Source organism: Lepidochelys olivacea (genome assembly GCF_965140295.1).
Source record: "Lepidochelys olivacea isolate rLepOli2 genome assembly, chromosome: 12".
Taxonomy (NCBI): Eukaryota; Metazoa; Chordata; order Testudines; family Cheloniidae; genus Lepidochelys; species Lepidochelys olivacea.
In genome coordinates, this window is record NC_140422.1 from 15476174 (window position 1) to 15499400 (window position 23227).

General features: G+C 41.4%; 1 protein-coding gene across 2 annotated transcripts in view; it reads right to left on the reverse strand.

Moving 5' to 3' along the window:
- Positions 1-288: 288 nt before the first annotated feature.
- Positions 289-23227, reverse strand: part of NKD1 (NKD inhibitor of WNT signaling pathway 1) — a 141963-nt gene continuing 119024 nt past the window's right edge. The window contains exons 6-10 of one of the 2 annotated variants that reach the window (XM_084644373.1): positions 22228-22323; positions 10660-10807; positions 9163-9247; positions 2825-2955; positions 289-1788 (exon numbers count right to left, since the gene is read on the reverse strand). In XM_084644373.1, coding sequence (XP_084500499.1) covers positions 1214-1788; positions 2825-2955; positions 9163-9247; positions 10660-10807; positions 22228-22323 — 1035 coding nt within the window. In that variant the 3' untranslated portion in view covers positions 289-1213. The remainder of the gene's footprint in view (positions 1789-2824; positions 2956-9162; positions 9248-10659; positions 10808-22227; positions 22324-23227) is intronic. The other variant, XM_084644374.1, reaches the window with a different exon arrangement.

Genomic DNA, 23227 nt, shown 5'->3' on the forward strand with positions numbered 1-23227 from the left:
GGTAGAGGCCAGAATGACTGCGAGCAGCGTTCTTTACATGTTGAATTGTCTTTACAAAAGGAGCAGAGCAACGCTGTAGGTGTTGGGGAAACACAAATTGCAGGCACCCAAGAAAATGCCATGGGTTATGTGTTATATAACATACCTAAAAAGTCACTGCTGTAAGAAAAAAATAATGTTAATATTCAAACCACAGATTTCTAAAACACAAGAAAATGTACCTGAGAGTGTGTGTGTGTATATATATATATATATTTATCTATTTATATTTTTATATATATTTGCCAACATTTAAAGTGAGAAAGTATATTTTCCTCCAATTCTTTCTCAAAACAAAGAAAAACAAAACAAAACAATGAATGGTAGTTATGGCCCAAGCATTAAGGTTTAGTGATGGTTTTGAAAAACCCCATTTCACATCCACCTCTTTTCTTTCCTCTAAGATGGTTTCCCAGTGCAGAATGGAGAGTAAATAAAAGAAAAAAGGACGTATATTTAAACACTCCTCAACATCTAACAGACTGGACTGGAGTCAGGAAAGAACCTTGAAGGGAAAAAAAAAATATCAGTTGTAAAATGTAGCTCTGTTGACAAATATAGCTGATGTTTCCTTGTAATTATTAAGATAGCTTGAAAAGATGTGAAAGTACAACACAAACAGGCTACATGAAGGCAGTATATTAAAATCCCCTTGTAGCACATTACAATCAATAAAAAGAAAAGAAAATTTGAATAATACTAGAGGTAGCCGCTGTTTGTATTTTCTGTTATTCTGAGTATTTCCAGAGTCCAAACCTTCGAACACTGCTCCCCTGACAAGAGGCTTGTGTGCAATAAGCCGACATGGCAGACTGGTAAGCTAGATGTCTGCAGTGTTGTTTGAAGTATCTTTTTCTAATACCACAAAGGAAGTACTTGTAAAGGAAGTGCGTTGATGACCTGCATTAAATCACAGCTCAGAAAGCTATGGCTGTTTGCTGTTTTACAAGCCACTTAAAAACCAATATCAACAAGTTGTTAAGTAAGCTATGCAGTTTCACAACATATAAATAGTGTAAGTTTCAATGGTTTCATATAATTTCTAAAATATACGCTAGCTGAATATTAACAGAGTAACAATAATATTAATCATAATAATGCCTTAGTCTGAAGTCACAGGAAGGCGTTTCCTTCATATGGGGGGGATTCCTGGAGGATGTTGGTGGGATCGGTTTTATGTCTGGTAGAAGTGATGATAGTGGTGGTGATGCTCATGATGGTGATGATGTTCATGTCTCTGGATCATTTGTCCAACTTGGCCTTCATACAAAATGACTGTGGGCAGGTCTCTCACCTGCTCTTTTTCCACAACTGTCCCCGGAGAATGAAAGGTTTTGCACATGTGATGATTCTCCTTTGCCCTCTGCTTATGTTTCTTGTGAGCCTGCTGGGACTGCATGGGGAGGTAAGGAAGATTCTGGCCCACCCGTGCAGATGGGGAAGCCATTGGCATGGATGCCCCTTGAAGAGGTTTATTCCTTACTGCCCTTCCAGGGTGAACAGAGCCTACATTTTTGCTCTGGACCTTGGGAGACCTAACAAAGTGCTTGTTTGAGTCCTGATTGCGCAGCTTTTGTTGTATTTCTGCAATCTTGGCGTATGAGGCATCAGCCAAATTGATGTGGCTGGGGTCCACCACTTGAGATTTCCTATGGTGGGCATGGAAGATTTCAGGTTCATGAGAGCGGGATCTAGTCTGATTCACAACTCTATTTGGTGGGTCATATTGCTGAGCTGCTGGAGGAGATCCTAGAAAAGAACAAACTGAGTTAGTCATCTAATATTTCAAATTTTAATTAGCAGCATGCATTTGGCAGGGTTAAGTTTATCGGCAGAGTGGAATTTTCCTCGGGAAGTGAACATAATTATACCCGTAGCTGTTTAGAAAAAGTTGCATAAGTCTTTGTGACAGAGTGCTGGGCAAGAATGGTTGAGCCAGCACTCTGGTCACGGCAGCTCCAATCAAACAATGCAGAATGGAGTTGGTTAAACAGAGCTGTGCCTAATTTGTGGGGGGAGCAGAACTGGCAGGCTAATTAAGCCATTAGGCAGAGGTTACAAATAGGCACAGGAAAGAAGTAGAAGGCAGAAAAGCAGGCAACACGGAGAGGACAGAGATTACCCTTCGCTGCTTGTTGCAGGAGCTGGGTTAGAGCAGAGCTGTATACAGAATGAAGGTGGTGGGACCCCATATTGTAAATAAACTACACAAGATGTTTGACCAGCACGAGGGTCTCTGAGCAGTTTGGTTTGTCTCTTGATTCTGATCTCCTAGTGTTCCAATTTGGCCTGATTCTTGGTAATTGGCTCCTGGGCCCTGGACACTTGGCTTGCACCCAATGCCATCCCTTAGGAGAAGCTACCCATGCCCCAGCTCTGACACTTTCTCTATTCTGACAAACTCTCCTTCTTGGACGTCCGTCTACATTGTATCAAAATGATGACATCTGGTACAGTAAAACACAGAGGCAGGGCAAAACTGCAATCCAAATCCCTTTGAATCTGGGGGTGCTGGTTCTGGATTGGATCCCAAAATCTGAAAGCAACTATTTTCTGGTTCCAGCTCAGATGTGGCCTGCATCATCCGAAGCCTAGCCCTGATTTTGCCCCGGTCTAAACCTAATAAACTGGATCTGAAGAATGCTCTCCAAGCCCATCTCCAGTAAACAGCAATGGATCAATCACACAACATACTCATTATTTCTAAATTCAGTGGGCCCAATTCGGCCCATGTAGCTGAAGATGGACCTGGGACAAAAGTGTGAAAAATCAATTCCTATATTACCTGGTCCAAATTTTGATGTATAGTTTTCTATTCCTGCAAGATCCAAATAGTGGTTTCTCCTTTCAATGTTCTCATCCACGCAATGGCGATAGCACCCACTCTGCTCAGGGTTGTTGTCACCGGGGTGATATCTGTGGGCAGGAAGCAAAATGAAAATTCAGCAAAGCTTCCTCAAGTTGTTACTGCCGCCTCACATTCAAAAGTTAAGGGACACTTTGAAATGCTGGGAGTTACTTGCAAAGAGACACAACAAATGTCTGATGTTCTGGATGTGCCAGGGGCTACTTGTATAAGAGGGAAAGGAGTGTCTATGCAGGGCTGTACATTGATTCCATGATATTGCAAAACAAGGGATACTTTCAAATCTGCTTCATGCCAAAGCAGATAAAAACACTGTGAGGGTTTATTACATACAGCATAGTCTCTGTGGTTGGGCCAAACCATTCAATACATTTGCTAATCTGGGCATGCCAAGGAAAGTCTGCTGTTTGACATGGCTTTTCCCAGCTCTGCAGGGAGGCACTGGAATGAACCTGGTGTTAGATAAATGGTCTAAATGTTCATGTGTTTCCACTTTAGGGACTTAGGCAGGTGTATTTACTAGCAAGACACTGGGGGAGAAGGTGTCAGTGGAAAAAAATCTGAGATAATGCATTGCTTTTTGCCAAAATACGTTTAATAAAGTCAGATCAACCTCTGGCTTCATAATCCCAACTCCTTTTCCTGCTCAGCTTTGCAACTTTATTTATAGCAGAACTATTTCCTGAGAATGAATATCTGAAATACCATTTGTTTATGAGGGGAAAAAAAGTCAAGCAGGGGCTTACAATACTGTAGCCAACAATGCTCAACAGTTTAATTCACCATGTCCAGATGTGAACAATTTCTCTATTGCAACAAATGGGATGAGGAAAACACTTTTTTGATTAAATCACGGATTATCATTCAGGGAGGCACTTCCATCTCTGAGACCCTGGGATGGCTTCTGCTTTCCTTTACACCCCCGGGAAACCCTACTTATATCAGTGGAAGGCCATGATTTCAGGCTGGTTCCAAAAAAGGGCTCAGTCCTGCATGGTGTTGAGTGCTCAGGCCCCAATTCAGCACAGCATTTAAGCTTTATCTTTCAGCACCTTGCAGCCTGCAGGATTGCGCCCTGTATGAGGTTGGTGTCTCAGTAGGGATCTCCAAGAGAGCCGCCTTAATAAAAATCCCCAATCTATCAGAGGGTGTTAGATTCATTTGGAGGATTAAGTTTACATGGCTTTAATGTATTCAAATATTCTTGCATGTAACACTGCCTGCATGGAAAGCCATGAAACTTAAAAGGTTTTGAATATGGAATCTTTACACACTGGAAGTGACAGAAGCCACTGTACTAGCATGTCAAAAAGAACTGGAACAGGAAACTACCAGGCTTTTTCTGTTTTTGATAACTAATCAGCCCATACACCATACGAACCTCATCTGGATCTTTGTGGAAGTCTACAATTATGGCAGTTTAACTTGTAGGAACACAAATCAAAGAGTTTCAGCAGCTACAATTTGGCATACAAGTGCCATATATTGTGGCTGACCCGCCACAGCTCGTGGAGATCAATGGAAGTTGCATGCATGCAGCGAAGGCGCTGTATGGTTCATACAGTGTAGGAATAACTGTTTCTGGTCCAGCACAATTCAGCATCATTGTATAAAACTGTATAAAACGGAACTACCTGGGAACCAGTTTTTTTGGTACTGTAATGAATTCCATCCCTCATTGAGACAATGGGGAAAAATTACGCTAGTACCATCGCAGCCCTGAATTCTAACAGCTTTCTTACATGTAAGATGACATTCAACAATGCAAATATACAGAGTGAAGCAATAACATGTTGATGAGAGATGTGTCCCACTGCCAAGGAGAACTTCAAGTATTTCTGACCATTGGAGCTTCTGGCATCCATCCCCTGCCTGCTCCTTTGCACATACATGGAAGCATTCAGGCATCAAACACTTGATTCTAATCTTCTGCAGGATATAAGAATGTGTGGGTCTGAGAAAGAGACATTTGCTAATGCCTTTGAACAGTACGTGAAACCCTTTTCTGAAACTCTGAAGCGTCATTACGATGAGGAGTTCTGCCATTATATAACAGAACGGGGGATACAGCAGCAAGAATGTGTAGGTCAGGAAACTGCAAAGGACATTTCCTGAAAGCTGCGGTCTGAGAGAACGTGACATTTAAACAAGCCAGGGCTAAATTGCTTAAACAGGTCTGGGTGAAGAGGAGGGGGAAAAGCCAATATGTACCAAAGGAGACTGTGTATCTGTGAAAAGAAAAAAGAAAAGGCGTACTTGTGGCACCTGAGAGACTAACCAATTTATTTGAGCATAAGCTTTCGTGAGCTACAGCTCACTTCAAATAAATTGGTTAGTCTCTAAGGTGCCACAAGTCCTTCTTTTCTTTTTGCGAATACAGACTGACACGGCTGCTACTCTGAAACCTGTGTATCTGTGGGAGAGGGGAAAGATATTTCAGAGCCTTGTTTTATATAAGTATTTTCCCTGTTGCCCAAAAGCAAGTATACACAACAACAGAAATGGGATGGCATTAACACAGCCAATGGTGTTCTCACTGTCAGTGTTATTATTATTATGAGAGAGATGCTGGGTCAACCAACCATAAATCTGGATACTTGATCTGAATACTTGCATGAGCACTACAGGTAGAAACTCTAGCCCATAGCTTCCAGCATTTGAAATCCCACCCCCAGAATACTTTCCCCACCTTAAAGGCAGGGATATCCCTGTCAGCTTCATTTTGAATATTAATAGAATCTTGCCTGTAATTTCCAGGAGACTGAAATCATGAAAATATATGCATCTAATACACGATTTCATTGCAACTCCAAAGGAGAGCCCCCACATTCACCCGCTTGCCACTGATGAACATGAGGAAGACTTTCACAAGCTTAGCCATTTGACCAAGTTGAACAGAAACTTGGGGCTCATTCCTGCAACAGACACAAGGGTCAGATTCTTTGCTGTGTCCACATTTGGCAGGGTGTAGCAAAGAAAGGGGATTATCGGGAATTCAGTGTTGGATGCCTGATGCTCTGCTTAGCCCTGTTTACTGGTTAGACTTGCCTAGGAAGGCTCTAACATGAACCTGCTGGCAATGGTACCCAAGGGACCATCTGCATCCCGTGGCAGAGGGGCAAAAAGGGAGCAGAGCCGAGAATCTGCCCCACAGAAAACACATTTGGTGCAAGTATGACTGCTGGTTTGAAATGGGATTAGTTGACATTCAGAATACAGCCCTGTCTTATTCAGAAGCAGCACCTTGTTCAATTCAGATGAAGGAACAACTTTTGAACAGGTTATGGGCTCTACATCTTAAGTCAGCTAAGATGTCTCTTCATGCAAATACATTCAAACTACTAAGCAAATAATAGTGGACTTGAATTTGCAAGGGGGGGAATTCCACCCTGAACTGCCTGCTCAAGTATTCATCCAAGAGCCCAGAGAGACCTTTGTGCTAAAAACAATTTGTATGGAGTCACAGGTAAAAAGGCAGAATTTGTTTTCTTGCCTGTAATTTTGATCTCTGAATCTGGATCCACTGCTATGGAGTATTTCTGTCGAATCCAGAATTGGGAGGCCCAGTTGCTTTTTGGGGTCTCGCACGCCCCCCACCAATGAACCTGAACACTCCCCCTTGCTGGCATATTTGTACATCCCCCTGAGAAAAATTCTCCTGAAGTCAAGGAAGCACAAAACTAGAACTTTTTTTCTTTGCAGCCAAAGAAACAATCACTACTATTGTGTTGATGGCACTTCAGCCCCAACTAACATTCCCTTTTGCCCTAGCTTGAATGTTAAGACAACTTCATACTAACCCAAACATATACAGTGACCATAGAGAGGATTTCTCCAAAGCAGTGGATCTATATTAGGAGATACGAAAATTACAGGATTATAGATTTTTTGTTTAATTACCCATTTGAACAATGGAAATAACACTTCTACACTGAATTGTGAGGGGAGCATTTTTGTTCGCTGTACAAATAAAATAAGTAAGATACACATTGAAATCTGCCCTTGACAGATCTGTCTCAACTGACTATCACATATTCTGATGTTCAGTGCAGCATTTGTCTATAAGGCAGGTGGAAGATGTGAAAATGGGGCAAATACGTGCTTCTCTTTGCTAACCTTGCCAATGACATGACTAGACATTTGCAGAGGAACAAGGCCTATTCTAGACTGGCATCCAAACTAATATTGTGCATTCCTTCAGGGAGAGACTTCAAATAGGTCTGTTTTATCTTATCTCTAAAAGGCTACAACCGTACCTGCAGCTGTGCATAAAAGAAACTACTGTGTCTGTACTTCATTGGAAATGGATGCACCCTGAGTCACACAGGCAGGAATCCACAAAAAAACAACAGACAATTTTTTTTTCAAGTGGTGAAGGGCATCTTGAGACTTAAAAACAAATCCCCCCACCCTCATGCTAATTTTCCTTGAAAATTTACAGTGAAAGCATCAACCCTTGTGAATCTTGCTAATCTGTAGGTGGATGTTACCCAGTGACTGGCTAGTTTCCTATGGGGCTAGGTGTTCACAAGGGGACCCTGTGGCAAGGAGGAGGAATTTTTTCTGGCTGCTGGGAGACAGGATGGGTGGGAGTGTCTTAGAGGAAATAACTCTGCCTGCCCCTCTGCTAAGAACCCCTCCCCTCCCCTCCCTTCCTTCTGCCTGGAGGTTTTCCCCTTCTCTACTGCCAGTTCCCACCTGCTTATTTTAGGCTGGGAGGGTAGCAAAAGAGGGGCAGGCCGGGTTCGGAGCTCATGCCAGGATGTGGTACAAGGTGTTAGCAAGGACTAGAACTGGCAGTGTTTGTTAATGAAGAGGTAGGACTGGAAGAAGGGCAGAGATAGATTGGAAGCTGTCTGCCCACTGGGGGGAAGCCGTCTTCTGGTGCTTACAGGGGATGGAGTTGAGGGGAGGAAATTAAATTCAGACACAAGCCCACTAAGCAGAAGAAGCTGAAGGGAGGCATGGGTCCTTCTGGGCAGACTGGAAAGGGAAGGAAAAACTGTATTTATCTTCAGTACCTCTGTGTGAACTAATGAAGTCAGTGACCCGCTGTGCTCAAACACCTGAACATGTGATATGCTGGTTAAGTGCACGTGATCATGGCTGGAGAGGGTGGGAGTTTTTCCTCACCTCAGACAGCTGGTATCTTTTGCTGTTATGGTGGTTCAGTTTTCTTGTTGTTCTTTGAAACCAGGTTGCGTTCTTAGAAGTTGCTTATGAGGCCAGTGCCTGGAAAAGGCACTTTTATATATATAGAAATAGAAATGAATGTGTTGGTCCAGTGGCTGGCCCACATAGTGGGTAAAAGCCTGCTACTTAGCTGCAGCTAATAAACTTAATCGTTAACTTAAGTAGTAGGGGCTTCATCTTTGGAGCCCAGAGCCCCAAGGTATTTAGGCATCTATCTCCTACTTAAAGTAATGGGAGTTAGACACTTAAATACCTTTGAGGATCTGGGCCTGGGTGCTCAATCGCTGCTGACAACCCTAGTGACCATGGCCCATTAAAAGAGCACCTAGAATTGGTGGTGGGGTTTTAAAATATGATCACATCTTTCCTTCGTCTAATGGAATCATGTTTCTTAATGTGGCCTAAGTAAACCTGAAGGGAGATAAGGCTCCAAAGCAATCACTATTCAATGTTAATTTCTCTATTTAAGATTCTCTCTCATTTTGTATAAAGCACCACTGGACTGGATGGTGATAACAGATGACATGTAAGAGAACAGGGTCCCTGCCCAAGCATTCTGTAGAATAGCTGGATAGCACAAAGGGAAAAGAAAAACAGACCGTGGTGGGGGGGGGGTGGAAACTTCAGCAAGGGGGGATGGGAAGGTTAATGTATCGTTTTGCCCAAACACAAGCAAAGACATCTTTTATTGAGATGCTCAGCTGATGCTTTTTTAAGTGAAATGTTCACCCAAACGTTCCAATAGGTTCTCAGAGGTAGGCGATTGTAAAGAAAAGCTTGTATGGCTAGAAACTAGAGACATAAATAACATCTTTCACTAAAGCTAGCTTCCTAGGCTTCCATGGGAAGACTCTGGATATAGATTCTGGCACTAGCTGCCAGCGGTGCCACACTTCACTAGTACTACTTCAGTAGTAATCCCATGGAATTTGCTGTTTGTTTCCAGGTGAAAATTCCCATGATTCCTCTGACTAAAATATCAGCAGCTGAAGCCTTTTGAGGTTGGCCCATTGCCAGCTCAGAGATTCCTTCCTTTGAGTAGATGAAGAGTTCATTCCACTTACCTGAGAGAAGCCCGCTGCTTCTTTTCAGAGCTTCTCAGCTCTTCACTGGCTTTGCTCTCAGCTCTGTGCCTAGAGCTCTGCAAATCTGCACCCCCAAAAAGGAAAGTTATTTCATATTATTGATATCATTCTGTCTGACAAATCTGCAGAAGTGCATAGATATTCATTATTAGCTTGCTGTTTGCACCAATCCATAATACATCATTAGGGATAAAATCGTCAAATGTGACAAAATGAGTTAGGAGCCTAAGTCCTATCCACTTTCAATGGGAGCTGGGTGCCCAAATCATTTAGGTTCCTAGGGGGAACATTTTCAAAAGTACCTATGATCCCACTGAAAGTCAATGGGATTTAGGCTCCTCAATCACTTAAGGTGCTTTTGAAATATTACCTTACTAGTTTAAATCAAGATCATACTCTGGGGCCTAGTGTACCCAAAGTTTTTGCATTGATATAACTGTTTTGGTGAAGAGTGTGGTTATATTGGTACAACCATGAGCATGGAGACACTTATACTACTAGAAAGGTGTCTTATACTGATATAGCTTATTCCTCTTCCTGTATGCAAATAGCTATACCGGTAGAAGCATCTTTATACTAGTATAAGTGCCACTACACTAGGCTGGTGCTGGTATAGTTAAAGAAGTGTAACTTTTGTGTGGACAAGCCCTGGTAACTCTTTAATGTGAAAGAATGTTAGAATTACACATGATAGGCAGAATCTATTGCCCACAATGCCCCCAGAGGGCTAAGGGAGTCACCCTTGTGCATCTGATGACAGTATTTGTCCAATATTTGTACTTAAACTGATCAATATACATCAGTCATGACTGTATCATTAGCAAGTATTTACTGATTAACTAGAAGGGCTAAACAGATTCTACATATTGTATAGCATGCATCTAAGGTGCAGTGATGTAGTTCTCTTTTCTCCTGTTGGCTTCCTAAGGCCTGGACTAAACTTGAAAGCTGTGTTGGTATAACTATTTTGGTTGGAGTGTAATTTTTTTTAAACCAACATATTTATATCAGCCAAACCATAGTGTGGATGCAGTTACACTGATATAAAACTGCTTTATACTGGTACAGTTATTCCTTTTCCCATACAGGAATAGATATATTGGTATAAAGCACCTGTATATCGATATAACAGTGTCCACACTAGGAGGACTGTACCACTTTAACTATACTGACATAGTTAAAGTGGTACAACTTTCTAGTGTAGACAAAGCCTTCATGTAGCTTGTAGTCTGTAACTACTGTGAATCAGAAATAATCAAACCAAATGAAACGATGAATTTCAAACACAGACTCCTAAGTTAGATTATCCACATCTGAGGCCTCCAATGGGCAGTTAGAAATTACAACACGCCCAGAATCAGTTGCTCTTGATTCAGGTGTCCCTATAACTGATTTTTCTGCTAGGAAATGTGAACTGAAATCTTTGAGGGAAAACATTTTAGCAATATTTCACAGGGCAATATAGCATGTGCTTACCAGCAGGGTTTATTAAGATACTCTTTTTCTTCTGACTTCCATCAGGTGCCACAGTAAGCTTCACTCGCAGAGTTTTACTGGAACTAGGGGAGTGGTTTACTGATGCATCAACTACCTCATAGATGGTATGAAGCAAGCTTGTAATGTCCTACAATTGGGATTGAAACACAACCAGAAAAATAATATTGTAAAAACGGGTGAAGAACCAATTCCTATGGTACTGACAAATTTAACCATTCTGGACCAATTAGGTGCCAAGACATCCTCAAATCTCACTGAATTCAAAAGGGAACTGAGGGTGCTCAGCGCCTCGCAAAAGTACCGAGCTTCATTGAATCAAGTCTTCTGTTTCTCAAATGGGCATACCCTTAGCCACGTTTCCCTGCTGGATTTACAGATAAATACATCCGATCTTAGGACATCAGGTGAAAGCTATACAAGAAGTGTTTCAAGCATATGACCTTCTCTTCCATATTCCTTATGCTCAAATGGCGTAAGTGTTATGAAATGGGACAGAATAGATCAAAACACCCTTAGAAAAAACACATAGTTTATTCACATTTTCCAAACACATACCATAAGCTGTTTAACTAGCAGTTTTCCCTACCAGTTTCTCTCTATTATCTTAAATACAGCGAAGGTATAAAATATTATTTATATAGCAATGGAAAACAGAGTTTGCACGACCCAAACAAGTATTTCCTTTTTTTTTTAAAGCAGACCCATATCCACAATTTCCACAGCACATGATAGATAACCAGTCCTGGCCTCAGGAAGATGTTTGCTTCCTGTGATTCCCTTTTGATATCTAGAGATTCCACAGAACACATTATTGGTGAGTTTTAGACATCTAGAATCAGATTGATCCAAATTTCTCAAAACAATGCGGGTGTTTTGGGTCAACACACTACAGAGATAGGCCTGAGTCACAACATTTAGAATTGAATCTGAACTTACCCAAAGTTCAGGATAGTTGAAATCTGGTGTTCAGATTCAGGCCTATCTGAATATATCCCTCTCTTTAGGTTACCATCACCATTACGCAGTCTCATAATAGGTGGGATAAAAAACTATGTTTCATAATTCAATTACGGCAGCTTTAGAAATTGCAAGTGTAGGGGCAATTCAGAATTCCTCTCCATAGCTGCAGTTCAGCCGAGCATTTATTTAAGTATGAGATTAAGTCCATCTGTATTCAGCAAAACACGTAAGTTTGTGCTTTACAGTAAGTGCCATTGACGTAAACAGGACTTAAGCACATGCTTAAGTTCTTTACTGAGCAGAGGCTGATCAGAAGCAGCATTACCAAATTCAAATAAGCCATTTGTCTCATACAGAAGGACTACTGAATCCGCATTCTTCTTACTTGATGTATGGGTGGAACATAGCCTCTTTTAGGAGCGGTGTTGCAAGTCAGCTCATATTTATCCAAACCAGTCAGCATTCATTAACATTACACAAATGTCCTTACTCCATACTACCTAGCTATTGCCAAGATGAGTAGGAGATCTACTGCTTTGCTCTTTACTTGCGATGGAGACAATTCTCTGAGTGAACTAACCCACATTTATTATTTATTTCTATCAGTACCAGACAGTCCTGTCATGGACACCATTCTAGGATCAAAGTGTATCAAGCCCAGCAGGCTTTAAAGGTCCCACTGAATACACTTGTAATAAATTATCTACCAGTCTCTCTGACCCTAGACCTATCCTAGAACAACGCCCTTTTCCAGGCGCCTTTGTTAAATATAACAAAACTGGTTCTGAGAAAGATGGAGACTTAGTTCTTGCATTCAATAAAATCTCAAATTCTATAGGATTCACTCATGGTTCAAACCCTTAGAAATGTAGCCTCAAAGCTCAGCACGCCCAGGTGAGCGCTAGCAGACACACCAGTTTAACCTGATGTAGTATATTCCCCTCTTTATCTAGCCAGCGTTAAAAGAGACAGTCAAATACTAATCTCCTGCACACGCTGAATATTTTGCAGTTAACAGACATATTCCTTTCTGTGGAACATGCAGGAAAACTTGAAACTATGGCTAAGGCAAATGATTTACAGTAGGTGAGGCTCCACCTTTTCTAGCCTGAAAGGTCTAATGTAGAAGATTCAAATTCTGCCCTGATTTACAACCTCTGCAATACTTTACAAAAGTCAGTGGAATTACTTCAGATTTAGGGTCTGATCCTGCTCCCACTGACTTCAACGTTTAGGATCAAGCCCTTACGTTGGTAGAAATAGAGCGGAATTTGGCAACTTATCCATTCCTTCCACAGAAATCTCTCTGGTCTTTCCTCCCTAAAGGTATAAGGTCTGTCATAAGCTGTGCTGGTGGCCTGTTTTCATCCTTTTGACAAGAATCGGTGCCTGAAAGCCTGCATCAGGGAATGACTAACTGACTGACTGACATCTCACCCACCCTCTCCTCTCACACTTTCATTATGTCTTGAAACTTTCCCAAACCTACTAGAAAGTCTCTTAACAGAAAGAGCAGCACCTAACAGAAAGCTTCACAGGCTGAAATTCTGATTGCAGCTGACAAAAAAGCAAAACCAAACCAAGACAGAGCTACCACTGGAATACCCCCTTTCTAAACTAACTTCTGGAAGGTCTCATACTATGCACCCAGATCACGATTCACCAAGCCATGTCTATTTAACAAAGTTCTTAAGCACCTCCTTAACTGTAATGGGATTGATGCACGTATTTAAGTGCTTTGCTGAACAGAGACCTTATTGTTTCATTCCCCAACAAGTATTCTGCCACTACGTTCTCCCTGCCTTGGATACGGATAACCAACACAGGTAACATTTCGTGTACTGCCAATTTTAATATGGTTATCGCTCATACATTTGTCCCCAACAACCTAATCTCCCTTTTTTGTTCCAATATCCTATATGCTTGTACTATTTGCTTGTTAACCCCTCTCATTTTACTCTAGAACATGCAAAGACAGAAGTTCTGTACTTCCATCAGCTTTTCAAATGATTTTGTTTCTGTTACTGGGGGCTGCCTAACCCCCACACACCCAAATGCGGTCCCTATTTTTCCTCTTTCACAGTCTTGGTCTTTCCCAACAAACCCCTTGCTCAACATTTTAGGAAGTACTCCCAGGCCTTGTCAAGGCAGGCCACCTGTAATAAAGACACATCATGTACTCTCTGAGCCAGCAATATATCTACACCCATATCAGGTCTGAAAAATTTGCAACTCTCAACCAAACGGGTTTGAATTATCCCAAATTCCTTCAGTCTATCCAGCCACCAGGCATTTTAACATACTGCACAACAGTCCCATTAAAACTGTGCTTTTCTATTGTGTTGCTACCTTTCGTATTTTGTCAAGCTCCCCAAGTTTTAATATCTAATTCCCTCCATGAGGATAAGAACTTCTTTGCAATCAGGAACTCAATGAAAGCACCCTTCAGATGGGCATGAACCAGCCAATCAAGATCAGAAGTACTCTTTTGTAACCTAATCCACTTCTTTGCACTCTTATCACCTGTCTCTTAGATATCACCACCAAGATTTTTATTAAGGGATTCATTTACTCATGTTCCCTATTTGGGGTCTTGTACATTGACAGCTCTCCTATGGGCAAACCAGCTCACGCAACCACCAACTTTACTGCCCTGGCAACTTTCTGGTTGAGTTGCCTCCTGCAATCAGACCTCTTTGCCTCCTGACTGCTTGACAGTACCTCCTTAGAAAGGAGATCCTGAGAATCATCCAAATTCCTGAGGTAACCTTGCAGGACTGAAGACTCAGAATGCGTTGTCAGCAGGACATCAGCCTTGAACTATGACTGAAGCTGTTTCCCCACAGCGCTGTCTCTAGGGTAACTATTGTGGGGCTCATGTCTCTCCCAAATTATTGGCACCAGGCCCACCACGATATATGCTACAAAGCCTATAAAGGTCTTCCAAACATGCCTTACATTTTTCTCTAAGGAGAATTTTCGTCTTCATGTAACATGCCATGGTAACTGCGCAAATTATGCTCACCCTTGCAGCCTGTTCTGCTGATTGTTATCTGACTTCAGATCCCTTGAACAGCTATCTACAGGTGTTGACAAAGCTTTACATTCCATGCACCAGCTATCGAGCACATCAGCGAAATTGTCCCCTCCTGAAGAAACTTGTCAAGAACTAAGGATAACAGTCAGGTACAACCAGTTAACTTCTTCTGGTGCACAATCAAACATGCTCAAGAAACCTCACAGCCCCATAGAGCTCTACAGGTCCAATTACCAAAAAAAAACCCTAAATTCCTTGACATACAAACCACAATTTTGGAAAATGCCTAAGGCAGGGAAAATATTATCCTTTGAGCTGGTCAAAGTTTTTTGCATGAAAAGTTTTTCTACGCAAAAATGGCATTTCCCCTTGTCCCCAATAAAACAAACTTTTTGTGAAAAATTGTCACTATAAAAATTTTCATTTTTGCAAAATTATACATTTTTTTACCAAAATACTTACCAAAATGGTTTCCAAATATGAAAAAAATAATAATTTTGATTAAAATATATGGCGTAATATTCACACAAAAAACCCAGTTCATTTTGACTGCTATGAAAAGGAAAAAACATGAATGTTTTTCATAAAGTTGTTTCCTCGTTTTTCATCCAGCTCTCATAACACCAGCAAAAACAAAGAATTTGGAGGTGGGGCTGTGTCATTATAAATTACTTTCTGGTGGCTTTCAGTTGATGTGCTGAGATACCTACTGAAACTACGTACTGAGATTGCTACTATGATGTAACAAAATTAGGCTATAAAATTCCTTCTTAAAAGAAAAAAACTAATGCTTTTTGAAACTGTTTTAAGAGTTGGTATATGTCATACCCAGAATATGCGTGTGTCTCATTACAGCTGGGTTCCCCAAGGTGAGAATGTATTAACTGCTGTGTATTTTTCACCTCATTATATTTTATGGACAAGGCAGCTTGATTACAAAAGTATGTTTACAAGAGTAATGGTTAACAGGATTTTCAGAAAGTGTTTGCTTTGGAATTATTACAAAGTGTATAGTTAATATAGCTCTATCATACACGGTGCTGTCAAACATTTCTCCCACACAATTAATGACTCGCTGATAAGATACTGGCTGGTAGTAGTTGAGAACATTAAGAAAGTCTAATGTGTTTAGTAAACAAAAGTAACAGAAACTGACATTCAAATATTATGCACTGATTCCATTCAGAGCAGATTTTGATTGAGGAAGTCCTCCTTCAGGGTACTAATCTTTTGCTTCTAAGGAATGCTAATTGGCACACACTGAGAAGGACAATATTTCCTGGTATTTCCAGATCTCAGACCTGCTTGTCAGCGTTAGGTCTAGTTAGTAAACCAGCGATTCTGGATACCAGAGGAGGAGTTTTTTCCCCTCCAAATTAATTAAACAGAGAAGAGAAGTAAAAGGTAAATAATTTGTTTGACCCTGAACCAGAACAGCCATCCAGTTTCATATGTGACTATTAAAACGTAGCTGTGAAAGACATGGATGAGGGGACGTGTGTCTGGGTCTCCTAAAGGAGTTATCAAACCATTAGGACCCTGTCTACAGTGAGCTTTTTCTTAATGTTTCCGATTGGTGCAAATCCAGCAGTGGTAGCAATGGTGTGGGCTCTAATGTTGACAAAGTTGCAGCCACTGCTGAGATTTTTATATAGAATTGCTCTAAAAAGGCTGGTAAAAGCAACAGTACCTTATCTACATTAGAACTCATCTCCTCCTTCTGGTTGCTCCCACAGCTGGAGTTGCACCAATGGTAGCAAAATGGTGACAAATATAGCAAAAAACAGCAAGTTACAAGATCAAGGTTAAGGACTAATTCAATAACATAACCCCCAGCCCCAGAGGCCAGCTGCCTTCTTCTGTCATTTTTCCGGGTCAGATTTGAGCGCTACTAATGAGCACAAGTGTGGGGCTGAGTCTTGAATGCAGATGTACTTAACAACCCTTCACCTTCCTGCCAAGAGGAATATGTGGAAAAATAGCACACACACCCTAAAAAAGTAGGAAATGTGAGAGAAAATTGGGTATTTAAAGTAATAGTCAAGGAACACTTAAAAATAGATGAAGAGAAACATTTGTATTGATTCTTTTCCCTTCCCGCTCACAGAGAAAAGTACAAATGTCTTATTTAGAAGTTTGTTTGTAGTCTGGATTTGCCAGCATTACAGATAGTATGTTTCTTTACTGAAACATCAATTTTTTATATTCATTTATCATTTTTTAAATGCTCATATTTGGGATCTGAAAGAGCATCATTTGGTAACCACCCAGCATGCAGTCTAAAAACCCCTGCTTTTTACTCCTGATAACTGACTTTCTTGAATGTTTAGAATTGCGTAACCATCCTCTGACAAAACCAACCTTCATGAAACAGAGCAGATAGCAGAAAAAAGGGGTTGGCATTTCAGAAGTATAATTATATTCAGAGGGCTCAACATAAAACCTCATGGATCACAACACATTAGTTCAATTATCAAGTTTCAAGTCCAATTACAAATATCCATGTGAAGATAATTATAGTGCAGCTGTCAGTTCTCAAAAGGCCTACAGTACATAATGAATTGGACTCTTAATGCCCTATGGAATGAAGGGAAACATTATTATTTAAGTTTTATAATATCCACATTAGAGAGAAAGTTATCTCCCCCCACACCAAAAGGACTATAAAATGCTCTTCTGCCAGAACATTAAGAACAATATTATAAGTACAGATATTGAATGCTAATTTTATAATTTGCCATCCCAATAATTATGCTCCAAAATACATGGTGATATCATATCAAAGAAGAACGACTAGATCTGAACTTCTAATTGTAAAGACCAAGTCACAAACCATAACAGTCTCAAGAGGAAAATCAAAGACACATTAAGTTCAGAAGATGTTAAGATCCAGAGGAAATCCTGCTAAGATGGAATTTGAACACTCTTATGAAGATCTGTCTTTGTGAAAAACCCTGGGGGAATTTTATCTAGTTCTCAAATCCCCATCCTGTTTAGAATTTTCAAAATGAATACAGTCATTTTAATGCAAAAGATGTTTAGCCCATGAACAAAAGTTGCACTCCATCTAAATGACTTTCACTGAATTTGTTTTCACACTGTATGTATCATTTAGAAACTCTCTGGACATAACGGCCGATATTTCCAAAAGCAATTACTGATTCTGCATACCCAGTTTGAGACATCTGAAAGAGGTGTAAAGGTTGCTGAATCCCCACCCACTAAATATCAGGGGCCCTTTAAAAGTGTCTCAGTTGGGCACCGAAAAACTGTGGCTTCCAAAATCACTAAATCTCTTTTCACAACCTTGTCCCTGGGCCTTCTGAATTGTGTTCAGATTAAGTATGCAACACTGTGATCGTACAACGTTCATTTTACAAAACAACACGGATAGCTCACCAACTAAACTGAGATGTTTCAAAGATAGTCAGATACTCTAAGATGGTGGGCACAAACACCTGGACACAATAGATTACATTCTGAATCTCTTTTCCAGTATGAAATAAAATTTTATCCTACTATTAAATCCAACAACAAATCCAGGAGCCGCTCCAATGAAAACTTCACAGCAAATGGGGGTTGGGAGTGGTGATATTATTTTGATCACCAGTTCTGGACCATTGTTTGGAAAAGTTTACTGGTCCAGAAAGCATTTGCACTTATCTGCCAACCAAGCATTGTTAGAAGGCAACAATCTTCCTCACTTTGGGCTTGATCCTCCAATGCTCTGACCATCCTGTCATTGATCCGGCAAAGCCCTAAGCATATGCTTAAACTTTAAGCATGTGTCCTTTGTCTTTAATGGGTCTATTCACATGCTCTAAATTAAGCATGTGCTAAATGTATTGCTAGATCAGGGGCAGGATGTTCACCAGACTGCGGGATCAAGCCCATTATTGTGACAGCCATATCTGAAGACCCACCAGACTGAGAAGTTGCAGGCCATTTGAAAACTGGAATTCCTAACTTTCTAGGGTCTCTATCTCAAATTACCAGCAGGAGAGTAGTTTGGGCGGGGGGGGGGGGGGGGGAGAAAACCTTTTGTAGTGATAAACACCCATTTTTTCATGGTTTGTGTGTATAAAAACATCTTCTGTATTTTCCACAGTATGCATCCGATGAAGTGAGCTGTAGTTCATGAAAGCTTATGCTCAAATAAATTGGTTAGTCTCTAAGGTGCCACACGTACTCCTTTTCTTTTTGCGAATACAGACTAACACGGCTGTTACTCTGAAACCTGTATTTGTGTAAGAGTGACCATTAAAATCATACAACAAGTAAGATGGATAATCCAAATGACAATTTTAAGATTCAGAATCTTGCAACCTACTGGGACAAAAACAAGTGTTGTAAACAGTTGGAAAGCTTTCCACTGGTATATACTCTTGATTTCTAGCCATGGTCATATATGAAGAACTGCAAATTATCAGCCTACGTGGTCCCTTGGGCTAAAAGACAAATATTTGGCACAGATTCAGGACTGAATATAGCAAACCCCAGACTTCAGTCCCTGCACAGATTTGGTTTCAGTTAATATGCTGTCTGCTCTTGTAGGCAGAGTTAGAATGTAGCTGCAAAACATTCTCTAAGTACAGTCAAATTAAGCTCTCTGGTGTACCACAAAAGTCACAGATAATTATTGTATGCATAATGAAAAGCCTATGCTCTGTATGTTCAGCACATAGAACTCCTGATGACATTAATGGTAATTCCAGCCATGGGCTTAAAGGACACCCCTGAGTATTCTTCCATTTGTGGTTAAGGCACACAGGCCTGGGACTCAGGTGATATGGGTTCAATTCCCAGCTCTACCTCCGATTTCTTGCATGATTTTGGGCAAGTCACTTAATTGCTCTGTACCTCTGCTCCCCATCTGTGAAATAGGGATAATTCTCTCTCTCTCTCTCACCTATTTAGATATTAAGTTCTTTGGGGGCAGGGACTGTGTCTTACTAAGTGCTTGCTCAGTGCCTAGCACACTGGGGTCCAGATTTCATGTGAGTACACTATGTGCTACCATAATATAAAATAATAAATCTTAACAATGGTTCTCCTTTTAGATACTCTTCTCAAAAACCTGCACAATAACCTCATTTGGCAGATAGTTTTACTGTGAACACAAAAAGAAATTCCACTTCAGTCTCATGGACAACTCCTAGCACCATTTCTTGTCTATTACCACCACGTTTTCAGTATTTTTCCTAGTCCTGTTCACTCAAGACTTGCTAATTTTCAAAGGTATTGACTTAAAAGCAAAAGGAGAATGAAGCCTACAGTTGACCGTTTAAAGACACAGAAGCCAATGAACGAGACTTTGCAAATAATCAGTGATGGTACATTGCATTAAATCTAAGTAAAAACCTAAGTTAGTATCCTTCTGTTAACTACTATTCTTCAAAATGCGTTGCTCATGTCCATTCCGTGCTAGGTGTGTAAGCGCCTCATGCATCGTTGCGGGACATTTTCCCCTTAGTGGTATCCGTTGGGATGGCTCAAGTGCGCTCTGGAGCCACGCACTTGTGTGTAAGCATAGCACCACCAGCCCTGCACCCTCTCAGTTCCTTCTTGTCTGTAACTCCGATAGAGTGGTAGTAGGGTGGCTTATGGAAAGGACATGAGCAACACATCTCAAAGAACAACAGTTACGGAAGGTTTGTAACTGTTTTTTCTTCTTCGAGTGCTTGCTCATGTCCATTCCATGCTAGATGACTCCCAAGCAGTAACCCAGGAGGTGGGCTCAGAGTTTATGAACGTGCTGATAGAAACCGCACTCTTCCAAAACTGGCGTTGCCATTCACTGCGGGCTGGAAGGCTGAGATGGCTGCCAAATACGCCTTAATAGATGATAAGGCCAGGCCCTGTTGTTTTAGGTGCAGCAAATAGTCCAAGATAGACTTAAGGGAAGATCGAGAGGGAGAGAGATCATGTTCGGAAGCCCAACAAGCGAAACGTTTCCACTTGGCCAAGTACGTAGCCCTGATGGAAGGCTCTCTACTACCCAGCAAGACCTGCTGAACCTGTTCTGAGTGGGCCTGACCGTGCAGCATCCATTCAGGTAGGTGCAGGAAGGCGAGGTTCGGGTGAAGTAACCAGCCTGGGTCTTGTGAGTCAGGTTCGGATGGAGTGGGAGCGACAGGGGAGCTGCTACCAAGAGATCCAAGTGTGAGCTGAGCCAATGCTGGCGCAGCCATGCTGGTGGTATCAGGGTAACTATTACCTTGCCCTGTTTGATTTTTTAGAAGAACCTTGTGAATCATGGGAGTTGGGGGAAAGGCGTACAGTAGGTGGTCTGTCCATGAGATCAGGAAGACATCAGAGAGGGAACTTGGGCTGTGCCTTCGCAGCTAACAAAACTGGTGACATTTTCTGCTCTGCCTGGTGGCGAACAAGTCCACCTGGGGAGGCCCCCACTTTTGGAAGATGAATCTGGTGACCTCTGGGTGACGGGACCACTTGTGGTGAGAGGAGAAGGATCTGCTGAGGTGATAAGCCAATACATTCTCTGAAGAGGATTCTTCTCTCAGCACCCAGGGTGGAGCGATACCTGCTTCTTCATCCATACGGTGGCAGGGTGCTGGGGACCAGTGGTGTGCCAGAGATCAGGACACTGGGATCAGGTAGGGCTTGTCCCAATGCACCCTGCTCCCTCCGGCTTCCGGACGCCGGAGCTGATGGTTGGTGGGATCGGAAGAGAGTGGGCGGTAAGAAGGAACTGAGAAGGTGTGTGGCCGGTAGTGCCCCTTATACTGGCACATAAGCATGTGGCTCCAGAAGACGCTAGAGCAGGCCCAACTGACACCACTAAGGGAAAAATCTCCAGCAATGGTGCACGCAGTGCACACACACCTGACATGACCAAGCACTCGAAGAAGATGCTTTCCATGAAGTGTGATTCATTCTGGTTAGTACACTTTGAAAAAAATGACTGCACTCTGTCCATATTCTTATACTGTGATGGGTTCCCTTATTTATTAGGGACACAAATGCATCCTGAAAATCTTAGTATGGACACATCTTCTACCGATAGCCACTGACTGCTTTGCTGCAGTAAGTGTCACAAGGGTTATCAAGGAGAGTCTATAATTTGAAAGAGATGGCAGCACAGATCTCTGCCCAATGTTCATGAAAGGGACAGAATGGTACAGTCAGTACTATTGGGAACAAAATTCCGAAGGCAAACTTGCTATTGGGTTAGCTGAATTATGAAAAGTAGGTCAGGAGACTGAACAATGTACATTTGCAGGGATTTGTTTTGACAATGTGTTTGGAGATTCAGTTGGTTCAGATTTTTCCCCCCTCAAATGCCGGTACTATTTCTTTTAAAGGCTAGTCCCAGACACTAAACAGCAACCAGCTTAAAAGGTGGTACAGTAATTCCAAAACCAGTAAACTATTGGTGGAGTTTGTTTCTGAGAGGGAAGGGTCCATGGAAACTGCTGTTGAAGTTGGCAGGAAATGTTTACTTCATAGGAGAAAAAAATGTTCCTGTTATAAAACACTTCTCTTGTTAGCAAATGCTGTATACAAAGGGGCAGCTATACTTTGCTTACCTCACGTGTGACTCTTCCGTTGTTATCAAAGTCATAGAGTGTGAAGGTCCATTCTTGCCTGTTATCTTCCTCTACAGACACATCACATTGCAATTCCTAAGAAACATGCAAAGAGCAACTGATTACCTAAAGCATAAGGTGTGCTTGCCGAAGAGGCTCAGTTTCTCTGTAAAAAAGAAGCAGTTCTCTTTATTCCTTCCTTTCTCGAGGGGAGAGGCATTTAGGATTTGTTCCTTGTAAGCTTCTGTCCACTGCACTGGAGTTTCATGACAAGAAGGTTCCTTTCCTAAAACCCTTGGGCTAAACTTCTTGGAAACAGACAGACACTTTCTACTTTTACTTGTACAAAATACAAAAGTATGAGAAAGCTGCCTGCTGAAGTTCTTAGAACAAAATATAAGATTTCCCACTACAAAAAGTCAGAAAGAAAAACTCCACGTAACTCAGGGAGAAAATAAAGAGATGGCAGAAACAGACCCACAGTATGAGGCATCATGCCACTGAATCAGAAATGGTCATTAATACAAAATGGATGCATGGTATAAACGCCCATTGGTAAAACTTGCCCTTGACGCAGATACTCAATGTACTTTATTAACTTTGGCAACCCTCTTGATGCTATTGAAGTTACAGAAATTGAATTTTATTCGGAACTGAGAGGTCAGAATCCCTTACCACAGACTACGTACTGTTGCCTGATCCTTACTTTAATCATGCTCCTGCTAGCAAGAGAGTGACTTGAAGAAAGCCTACAACAATCAATGTATATAAAGAAAACCAGCAACACCCCACCAAGAAAAAAAGACGCACTTTGACCTACTCCAGTCACCTGGTTGCAAGCCGCTTGCTTTCTCTTGAGACCTGTGCAATCCGAGTCAACCAGAGCCACAAAAGGCAAACAGAAAAGTTACAGCACAATTAAAATAAAAGCCACTGTATGTAAGTAAAATAAACAGCTCCAAATAGCTTCAGCATGATAGAGCTCAAAATACCTGGTTGA